The 11,427-nt window shown below is 44.6% G+C and overlaps 1 protein-coding gene across 1 annotated transcript in view; it reads left to right on the top strand.

The window, feature by feature from the left end:
- The first annotated feature begins 3,748 nt into the window (after nt 1–3,748).
- The window catches only part of LOC111148321 (sorting nexin 24), a 154,565-nt gene continuing 146,886 nt past the window's right edge, over nt 3,749–11,427 (top strand). Inside the window, exon 1 of the mRNA XM_022504821.1 lies at nt 3,749–3,838. Within this exon, the coding sequence (XP_022360529.1) occupies nt 3,779–3,838 (60 nt within the window). The 5' untranslated portion in view covers nt 3,749–3,778. The remainder of the gene's footprint in view (nt 3,839–11,427) is intronic.

The following is an 11,427-nucleotide window of genomic DNA, read 5'->3' as shown; positions in this document are numbered from 1 at the left end:
CTCAGGGTGGTGAGATGGAGCCCCGCGTTGGGCTCAGTGCAGAGTCTGCTTGAGATTCTGTCCCTCTCCCTCTTCCCCTGCCCTCTGCTCATGCTCAGTCTGTCTCTAGGAAATAAATAAATATTTTTTTAAAATAGTTGTAATAAAATTATCGGCACTATTAATGATGCTTCCTCAGAGGACGCTAAGTAGGATATTTGCTTTGGGATTATGGTAGCTAAACTTTATTAACTTAAAAATGTTTCTTGCTATTTCTAGCCTGCTAAGGATTGCTAGGAAGAGGTATACTGATGTACTAATGGTTTTTTAGGATTCACTGAGATACTCATTTATTTTTCTAATAGGGCAATGTTGAGAAGTACATGAACAGATCTCCTAATGTTTAGCCATCTTTATGTTCCTGGGATAAATTTATTTGGTCATGATGTACTAGTCTTACAATCGAATGTTGAATATGTAATATACATTCCTGACAGATTTTGCTCTAAACTTCTAATATAGGGGCACCTGGCTGGCTTAGTCATAAAGCATGCAACTTTTGATCTTGGAGTTGAAAACCAATATAAGTTGGTATTTAGAGCCATTTATCATTAAATTTGCTGAAATGCGTTTGTACCAAATATTAGGTAAATGTGGCTTTTTTTTTTTTTTTTTTTTTTTTTTTTTGACAGATCACAAGTAGGCAGAGAAGCAGGCTCCCTGCTAAGCAAAGAGCCCGATGCGGGGCTCGATCCCAGGACCCTGAGATCATGACCTGAGCCAAAGGCAGAGGCTTAACCCACTGAGCCACGCAGGTGCCCCTAAATGTGGCATTTTTAGTATAAGGATTTTATACCCATATTCTAGCAGAATTTTATTATTTTGCTGATGTAAATGTTTTGCTTCTATTAGCAGATACTAACTGTTCAGTGTCTTACATAGGTATTCACCATGTATTTTTATTAAGGTTCTGAGAAGAAATCTAGCTAGCTTGCCTCAGAGGGTAGATTCAGTCTAAAAGTTGTATAGGAACAACACGATAATACATTTGCCATGGTCTCTGTAGCACTATTCTTTTCTCCCCTTCTTAGGGGTTACTCACAGAACTTGGATAGAAATTTAGCTCTTCTAATTATCAGCTAGTAATTTCATAGTATTTATTTCCTCTGAGCCTCAATTATGCCTCTGTAATCATTGAAATAATAACAGTCCCACTTATGGCTGAGCTGATAGATCCTCCAGAGCACACCCATACATTGAGAGCTTACATAGATTTTCAGCAAGGCAAAATTAAAGTACACACTGCTATTAGTAGAATACAACAAATATTGTTATTAATATTCACATTAATGCATTTAATTATACATTATGTGATAAGATAATTTTATAATAATGTAATTAATATTAGTAGAATCCAAAAATTAGTAGAATGCAACAAATAGGCTTCACTTGGACCATCTGTCAGATCTTCAAGGATCCACACATTTCTGCCTTTTAAGGTGAGCCATGCCAGACAAAAAGGTATATGCCAAGCTATCAGCAGGCTTTGGGGAAAGGAAGGTATAGAAAGCATTTTAAAAGCTCAGTCAGGGGCCAGCTGGGTGGCTCAGTCAGTGAAGCACCTGCCTTCAGCTCAGGTCATGATCCCAGGGTCCTGGGATGGAGCCCTATATCGGGCTCCCTGCTCAGAGGGGAGTCTGCTTCTCTCTTTTCCCTGCCCCTGCTCTCTCCCTGTCTCTCTCTCTCTCTCTCTCTATCACTCTAATAAATAAAATCTTTTTAAAAAATTAAAAATAAAAGCTAATCAGCAATCACTAGTGAGAGGACTTTATGATTATATAGTCCTGTGTTACATTACCCACTGAGAATTTTTTTTTTTTTTAAAGACTTTATTTTTAATCTCTGCACACAATATGGGGCTCCAATCCCAAGGTCAAGAGTCATATGCTCCACCGACAGAGCCAGCCAGGCACACCTAACCACTGAGACTTCTAACAAGTTGTTTCAACCAATCTGGAAATTGTTTTTGGTCTTCTGCCATCAGCAGCCATTACTATTTTATTTTATTTACTTTTTAAACTTTAAGACTCATTTTTTAATTTTAATTTTAATTTTAAAATTTTATTTTATTTTTTTAAGTAATCTCTGCTCCCAGTGTGAGGCTCAAACTGATGACACTGAGATCAAGAGTTGTGCCCTCTTCTGACCCAGCCAGCCGGGAGCCTCCATTATTATTCTAACAATAAAATACAGGAGCACTTCTCCTTAGTCCTTTCCAGTCCTACTGCAGGTAACACTTCCTCGTGGGGTTATTAGAAAGCTTAGTACTGAAACATGCTTGTAACAGTATCTGCTATAGTAACTGCTGCATTCTACTGTTTTTGTAAAAATGGAATATTCTAATGCTTCTATAAAGCTTTCAGGAAAAATGTGCAGGCAACACGCCAAGCAGGGGATTAAAAAAAATTTTTTTTTTTAAGCTACACTCTGAGCAGTAGAAAAGAGGAACGAGGGGGCGGTCTGGTTACAGAGCACAGCTCTCTGCTGAGGCAGGGATTTTTGAGTGGCAGATCCTGGAGTTGCAAGTGTGTGGGCAAGGAGGATGGGTCTTCAGACGAGGCTAAGGTAAGAAGGTTCTGCGGGTCCGCATCAGGCAAGTTCTTAAAGCAAAGGACGGGATTCCTCCTCTTCTCCAGGATTTAGGGGCTCAGCGTCAACTTTAGAGTTGACCAAGTTCTAATGTCCCCTGGCTCAAGAGCAAACTGAGAAGCAGCTGTGCGCCTGCAGCCCCAAAGCTCACTGGCCCACAAGTCACCTCCAAATTTTTGTTCTGCTCTAAGCTCTGACCTAAGGAAGAAAATGAAGAGTTTACAAAGGTAACCTGATCAAGTTTCCTCAATTGGGACACTTCATCTTTTAGGTTAACTTTCGGGTTATTTGGTCCTGGCCTGACATTTGGAAGAAAAAGAAAATAGATCTTAAAAATGAATTCCATAGATAGTAAAAATCTCTGTGAAAAACTAAAGCTATAAAACCTTAATGTGGACAAAGTCTTCTAATTACAGTATACAGTTAAAACACGCAGCTACTCAGAGGCAGCATTTTAAAAAACTGGAGCCCAAGCCAGAGTGTGCGTCTCCGGGACCCGCTGACGTTCGGGTTCTGTATTACAAACACCATGCCCAGCTCTGTCGGTCAACTGAGAACGAGACGCCGACCCTGGACTCAAAGGCAAATAGAAAAGTCTTGGTACAAGTTGGAGGGTTCACTGCTGTTAATGCCAGCCGAGAGTTAAAAGACGAAAATCCTAATCTCGGGAAGAGAAGGCGTTCCATGCTTTTCAGCTCCCCGCCGTCCTGCAAATCGCTCAGGCTAGCGTCTGGCGAAATGCAAACGCAGCGCCCGCCAGCGCCCGCCGGCGCCCGAAGGCCATGGAGCGCCCGGGTGCGGCCGGGCCCCCGGCGCCTGGCGCGGAGGCGCGCACACCCCTTTTCTGCAGACTCACAGGTTTTCAGGCCCCGCCTCCTCCGGGCCCAGCTCCGCTCCGCCACCCCGTGGGCCCCGACCCAGGGGTCAGCAGACCCGCGCCCTCCGCCGCCGCGCCCCCGGCACCCGCCCTAAGCCCCTCGGGAGCGCGGCGCGCGGCGGGGGCGGGGGCGGCGGCGGCGCCTCCCGTCCGCGCGGCGCAGCGTCTGGGTCCCGGGGGCGCAGGGCAGGGAGGCGGGGCGCTCGGCCGGGGGCGGAGCTGCGGCCGCGAGCCCGTCCCCCGCTCGTCCTCCGCCGGCCGGCTGGAGCGGCCATGGAGGTCTACATCCCGTCCTTTCGCTACGAGGAGAGCGACCTGGAGCGGGGATACACGGTAGGCGCGAGCCGCGGCCGGACAGGGCCCCCGAGGCGGGACCGCGGCTGCTGAGCGCGGAGGTGTCCCCGGCCGCCGCCGGCCCTGCGCGGGGTGTCCCCTGGCTGCCCTCCCTTCCGCGGGGCCTGAGGCTGGGCTGCGCCCCGGCGCGGTTGTCAGGGAGACGCCCCCCACCCCCCATCTGCCCCTCGCCAGAGCTCGGCGGCCGCGGGCGCCCGGGGCTCCTCCGGTTCGCTCCCTTCCCCCTCCCGGCCCCGCTCCCGGCCTCAGGGCAGCAGCGGCGGGACTCAAGCCCCGGCTCGCAACGTTCGCCGTTCTCCCCGCCGCCGGCCCTCTGCAGCCCGGGGTGGGCTGCGTCCGCGTCTGGCCCAGCTGCCCCCGCTGCCCACGCTGCCCAGGCAGGAGTGGCCGCGCCGCGCATTGATGTTGGCTTCCAAGTTCTGTGGGATTCATTCAGATGGAAAACATGCTAATCAAAAAAAAAAAAAAAAAAAAATCGTCATTTGCAGCTCTTTATTAGCCAGAGTGAACACATGCGTTGCTTTGAGATGGCTTCCAAAGTTGTTTTTTTTTTTTTTCCTAGTTCTGGTGGGCCATGAAAGGACATAATCAGCTACTTACTGCACACCTGTTCCATACCTAAGCGGGATCCCTGAGAACTGAGAAACAGGGCCCCTGATCTCCAGAGTGGAAGAGATGGTCGGGAGGGTGAAGACCAGGGCCTGAGACCTTTGCATGAGTTAGCAAGTAAACCGTAGGTAGTTGGTTTCCTCCTGAACTTAGACACCTTCATCTAGACGGTTATTGCCAGAGGGAGAAATGCCTCACCCGGGCTCGACCTCGGAAGAATCTGTTTCCAGTTGTTAAAGACCAGGTAGGCGGAGAAGATTGCAGAGGGCAGTCTGAAAGGACTGATGGAATATTCATTTCGAACTCACTCACTTGCTAAACAGCAGTTCTATTAGATGGGCAGAGTATTTTAACCTTTCTTTTCCCTAACTATTCGAAGGTTTTGGTGACAGCCTGTTTGGAACCTTCCGTGTTTTCATAGGGAGAATTAAATCTCCCTATTTTTTAGAATTAAGAGTGGTGATTGAAAAAAAAAAATCCAGGGAGTATGTGGATTTTTAGGATTAAGTAGACCTCTGGGTTCAAGTGTTCAAGTGTCCTAAGAGAAGTACTGAATGCCTTCCTTTGGGGTGGAGACTGGGGCGGTGGGGAGGGGCGGGCAGCTGAGCTCTGTTTGGCCATTATTTATATAAGTTTTATATAAATAACTCTTCCCGATGAATTAATAGTTGGTTAAACATTCTGCATCTTCCTTAAAAAGAGGGAGAATTGAACTTAAATTTGAACCTGTGCGAGGCCTTTTCCTTAAAGCCTTGAAACCTTGCTTGTCTTTCATTAGTCCAGGTGTGTCAGCCCCACCCCTCCCCACCCCCATCAGCATCAGCAGCCTAGGAGGGCCTGCTGTCTTTGGGGCATTCTTTAGGATCTGAAGATTACAGCCTGCTTGTTTAGTCTTTTGATGTGTTTAGATGAAGGTGGTCTCAGTCCAAACTAAAAGTTACTTACCTCCACAAATAAGGACTTTGAAGTAGATCAGAATTAAGGCTTTTGGGCCATTACTGGTTATTCTTTTCTTACAGGATCTGTGTTTTCCCACACTATTTTCCAGTATCTTTTGATTACTTGTATTACGACCAGGCGTGTGCCGGCTTGTGACTTAAATTGATTTGGAAGGAGCCCTTTTCTTGGCAACCGTGGCAGTCTGGAGATTGCTTATATGATGAAATATTGTGTGCTTTGTAAAAACTTACTTTTTAAAAAAATCCTAACTCATTTAGATTGATAACCATACTGTCGAGATACCTCTGCAAGTGATTTTTTTCCTATGTGAGTCAATGAAGCAGCTGTTGGATACCTTGTTCCCTTTGAGCAGCTGTTTTATAATTGCACAATAGAAGACTATACTTTTGGGGATCATTTTCTTTCGGGGATCATTACTATAGTTTGTTATAATTGCACAGCAGTTATTCATTTAGTAAATATTAACTAAGTGCCTGCTTGGTGTCTGTATTCTAGATCCTAGGAATTTAGCGGTGAATAACATTTCGTCTTTTTAAAAAACCCTTAGAATTTACAAATATAATCTCAGTTTTCTGAACAAGAAACTGGTGAAATAATGTATACTTCAGAGTAAAAAGCATCTTTTTTCTAAGGTGATTATGTGTATTTAAGAATATGTAAGGAATATTGCATTAGAGCAAATTCAGTGATTGGAGGCTTATAGTAAAGAAGTGTGGTTCTTCCTTGCTTCTAGTCCCATGCCCTCAAAGCATAGAACATGGGGTTGCATTCTTAGAGACTTTTCTGTATGCCATGAAAACATATGGGTTTCTTTCTTAGAATAAATTGTAAGATTTGACTATAACTGTCATCCTGCAACATGAATATCTTTCTGTACTGATATGGATAGGTCTGTCTCCTAGCTACTAGCAAGGGGATCTTCCTCATAAGGAACATGCCATCATTTGTTTCCCCAGATCCTGTTGCTGGCCACTAACACTTGCTTCTAATTTTTAGCAACTGTGTCAGAGATGTTGAAATGAGACATCCCTATACATGGCTTTTTTTTTTTTTTAAATGCCTATGGCTAGGATTTTTGTAGAGCCTTAACTAGAATTGGTACTTCTGCGCCTCTGAAAGTTTTCATGGGTAATGCTCAGTTGTTACTCAAGAAGTTTATACAAAGTTATGCCCAATGTATAAGGTAATTTACCTTTAAATAATGAATTTTTGCCTTTTGAACCCTTAAACATTGACTGTGGGCTTGTGGGATGTCGGGTGTGGAATTGAAAGGTAAATGGATGTTGCTTCTGTCCTTAGAATTCTCAGCCAGCAGGGGCAAGGTAGGGACGGGCTAGGGTGCCCTGGTGTTTTCTGGCAGTCTTGAGGAGGAAGAGGGCATTTCTGCACTGCCTGGAGGTCATGTGTGGTGTGGGGTTGGGGGTTGCTTAGGAATGCTGACTTTTGAAATCTGGCTAGGTTTTTGCTGGCACTGTGAATTCTAGAAGGAGGAAGTGTAACACAAGATCTCATCTCAGGGGAAAGGCATTTTAAACTACCAGATTCATCAGAACTAAAAAAGAAAGAAAGAAAGGTGAGGGGGGAACCCTTCTAAATCATCTTAATTTATAAAGAATCAGGAAAGGATCTGCTACCGAAATTCACATGAACTCAGATGTACTTCATGGGAAGGTTATTCTCTACCGCCCTCTGTCCCCATAGCTTAGATGTTTACTGTCTGTTTCCCAGCTAGGCTCTAAACTCCTTGAGACTGGCACAGTGTCGGTTTCTACTTCTGTACTCCAGCGCAAGGGTCTATCCCATAGTAAGAATTCAGCACTTGTGTGATGAATAAATAATGAATGCATGAGTCTTCTAATAGGAGAAGGAAACCCAAAGAGCAGTGATTATGAAGCATGAAGCAGCTCGGTGGGTAGAAAGGGGTCTGGGTGCAGACTGGAGTTTCCAGTAGCAGAAGGATTGTGCAGACACTTGACAGAGGGAGGTGGAGAGAGATCAGCTCGCCAGCCTGAAGAGCTGGAAAGGAGTATGGACTTCAGCCACAGACATTGGGTTTGAGGAAGGAAGTAACATGATGAGCTTTGCATTTAGAAAGATGACCCTGGAGTTTTAATCATTTAAGGGATGGTAGCAGAAGGAGAGAGAAGGTGTGAGCTGGAACTAAGGCAACTGTGAAAGGAAGATGACAAGAATCTCTAGGATCTGGTGACCAGACGTGAGACAGGAATGTGACTCCCCTGGGTGCGAGCGCCATTGGCTGACTCAGAACTGAAGCAAGGGGGAGATTTCATGTGGGGACCTGTTGTGTTTTTTGTGATTGGTGAGGCTGTTTGATTTTGAAGCTCAGGATAGAGGTCTGGGGAAGGAATATGGCTCTAGAGGGTCCTTCAGCACAAAGGATGAGAAAAGTGTAGCAGTTAATGCTATTCCCAGGAGGAGAATGTAGAGTGAAGAAAGATGATGGACTTAAGGTAAAATCCCACACTTTGCCTGAGCAAAGAATTCTCAGCACTGCGTGCTGAGGGAGAGGAGAGAAGGACAAAGGACGAAGGATGGGCAGGGTGAAAAGTGGGAAGACAGAATGGTAGATGCTTTACAGTAAGGAAAGGGCTGGATGTAGCTGAGTGGTCTTGTAAGGTGACGATGGAGAACAGTCCGTTGGATGTGAGAGTAAGTGGGTCTGGGGTGTGAATATAGGCTAGTATTTTCAATTTTCAGATACATTTTTGGGAAATAACAAAAATAGGATTACTACCTAGGTTGCAACAGAAAAGTTTGAATGTATTAGATTTCACTATTTTATAGCTGTAAAAATCAAGGCATTGAATTAGATGGTTTTTCAAGTTCATTTTAACTGTCTGTGACTCTGTTATGGTTATACAAATATGTCTTTTTCTTGTATTCCGGTCTCTTTGATTTACTTGATGTATCATGCTTTTCACTATGTAGGGCAGCTTCATATTTACATGATCATAATGCTGAGACATATGCAGGGATCATTGCTTTAATATTTTATGGATTAAAATACAAAAATCGAACAATACAAGGAACCATTTACCAATTCCTCATCTTCAGTCTTTTAAATTATTACTTCATTTATCACCCCTTATTCTTCCACTTTTTAGGAATATTTTGGGGCACCTGGGTGGCTCAGTGGGTAAAAGCCTCTGCCTTCCGCTCAGACCATGATCCCAGAGTCCTGGGATCAAGCCCCACAGCGTCCTGCTCTCTGCTCAGTGGGGAGCCTGCTTCCCTTTCTCTCTCTCTCCCCTGCCTCTTTCTCCCTTTCTCTTCCCTGCCTCTCTGCCTACTTGTGATCTCTGCCTGTCAAATAAATAAATAAAATCGTTAGAAAAAAAAAATTCGGAATATTTTGAAACAAACCCAGGACATAATTTCACCTGTAACTGTTTCACTTTGAATACCTGACAGGTACAGACTTTTAAAAAATATATAACCAAAATGTCAGTCTTGTCACAAAATTAGCCATGCCTTCAGACCATCCCAATTCTCACTTGTTTTTGTAGTTCTTAGCATGACCACAATGTCGACATTTCCTGGAATTAACAGTGATCTGCAGGAAGTATTTTTACTGCCATTTTGTACTTGTGAGAATGAGGGGTTGAGTAAGGGCACTTCTCTACCGGTGAGTAGCCCTCCTCTGTGCTTTCATCCTCAGAGTGCTGCCATCTGGAGCAAGTAGCAATGAAAAACTTTGTGTATGTGTGTGCTACAGCTAGCAGAGGAAGAGAGGGCATTTCTTCAGAGTACTGGCCCTGTTTTTCCCCAGAAGCTCTGAACAAATCCATGCGGTTTAGTATCTTGTTGTCCCCCATGGGTTTTTCAACCAATCCTGTTGCCAGGGGAATTCTCTGTCCTGATTGGCTGAGGCTGGGCCGTCTGAACCAATCACCGTGGCAAGAACACATTAATTAGATGGAGTTAAAATAATGGGCCTTTCTGGAGCCGGGAGTGAGGTCAGCCTCTTCCTGCCACCTAACCGGGCAGGCATGACAGTGAGACCACAATGTCCGCCACGATGTCTTCAAGTCACCCATTATAAGCATCTATGATGAAGGAGGCCTTTGTGTGACAAGGACATAGCTGCCCCAGGCCTCACTCACGGTAAACTGACAGCATAAGCAAACATTAAATGTGTGTCGCATAATGAAATCAAGCGCGTGGAGGGTATGTTCCTTACCCTTAAGGACAGGAAATACAAGTGTGGAAATATATTTTTTTAAATTTTTATTTATTTATTTGAGAGAGAGACAGAGTGAGAGAACATGAGAGGGGAAGTCAGAGGGAGAAGCAGACTCCCCATGGAGCTGGGAGCCCGATGTGGGACTCGATCCCAGGACTCCGGGATCATGACCTGAGCTGAAGGCAGTCCCTTAACCAGCTGAGCCACCCAGGAGCCCCACAAGTGTGGAAATATTCTTAAAATCCTTCTTAATTCATTTATTTAAGAGAGAGGGGATGAGAAAATGCATGCGTGGGGGCTGTGGCCCCGTGCAAGTAGGGGGAGGGGCAGAGGGAGAGAATCTCAAGCGGACTCCCCACTGAGCTCAGAGCCCCACCAGGGGCTCCCTCTCAGGCCTCATGAGATGAGATTAGAACCTGAGCCAAAACCAAGAGTCCCAGGCTTAGCCCACCCAGCCACCCAGGCTCCCGAAGTGTGAAAATATTCTTGAACATTAGCCAATAGAATGCTACCTTCACTTAAGAATCAAAATAGGTACAAGGGAATTGAATTTTGCAAGTTCCTTGCTTAGAAATTTAGAGACAGAAGTAAGTTTGTTTTCACTGAGCAAGAAATACATTGTAATCTTTTTTTTTAGTAGTTTGCACTTTGCAATTTATGTTTTTTAAAATAAACTTTTAATCGTGCAGTAATTTTAGATTTGCAGAAAAGTTACAAAGTTAGTAACTGAGAATTCCTGTATACCCCCCAGCCAGTTTCCCTTGTTGTTTTAACATCATATATTACCATGGTAATGTCAAAACAAGGAAACTAGCATTGGTGCATTACTGTTGACTTAGCTCCAGACTTTATTTGGATTCTACTAATGTCCAATCCAGGATATTGTGTTGCATTTAGTTTTGTCTGTCCTGATGTGAAACTAAGTTAATAATCCAAATTACAGCACAGTGTCTCAAAAATGAGGCAGGAATGGCATTAGAAATAAAGCCATACAGGGGCGCCTGGGTGGCTCAGTGGGTTAAGCCGCTGCCTTCGGCTCAGGTCATGATCTCGGAGTCCTGGGATCGAGCCCCGCATCGGGCTCTCTGCTCAGCAGGGAGCCTGCTTCCTCCTATCTCTCTGCCTGCCTCTCTGCCTGCTTGTGATCTCTCTGTCAAATAAATAAATAAATAAAATCTTAAAAAAAAAAAAGAAATAAAGCCATACAGATCAAATTAGATTTTGTCTATTTTATGTGTAACTTTTGCCATTTGACAAAAGCCCCTTAGACTGTTCTACCCATTTATGACAGAGGCTGGCACAGTCTAAGGGCAGAAGCTCAGGCTATAGATTCATGCTGTCTGCATTCAAATTTTGCCTCCAACATTTAGCTTGAAGTCTGACTTTGGACAAGCCACTCAATCTCCTATGTTTTTTTTCCCCCTCTCAACTGTGAAAAAGGAGAATACTAGTACCTACCTTATAGACTGGTTGGGTCATTAAATGACATAGTTCTTGCAAAGTGCTAGGTAAGAGGTTTGTGATTTTTTTTTTTTAAGATTTTATTTATTCATTTGACAGAGACACAGCGAGAGAGGGGAAACATGCTGGGGGGACTGGGAGAGGGAGAAGCAGGCTTCTTGCTGAGCAGGGAGCCCAATGCAGGGTTCTATCCCAGGACCCTGAGATCATGACCTGAGCCCCGTGCAAGTAGGGGGTAACGACTGAGCCACCCAGGTGCCCCGTGATTTATTTTTATTATTTTGAATAAGGATTGCCTTCAAGTTCTTTTTTTTTTTTAAGTTTTTTTTTTAAG

This window comes from Enhydra lutris, unplaced genomic scaffold (assembly GCF_002288905.1).
Source record: "Enhydra lutris kenyoni isolate GAN:26980312 unplaced genomic scaffold, ASM228890v2 scaffoldscaffold19, whole genome shotgun sequence".
In the NCBI taxonomy this organism is placed as follows: Eukaryota; Metazoa; Chordata; class Mammalia; order Carnivora; family Mustelidae; genus Enhydra; species Enhydra lutris.
This window is presented reverse-complemented; position numbering and strand designations above follow the sequence as displayed.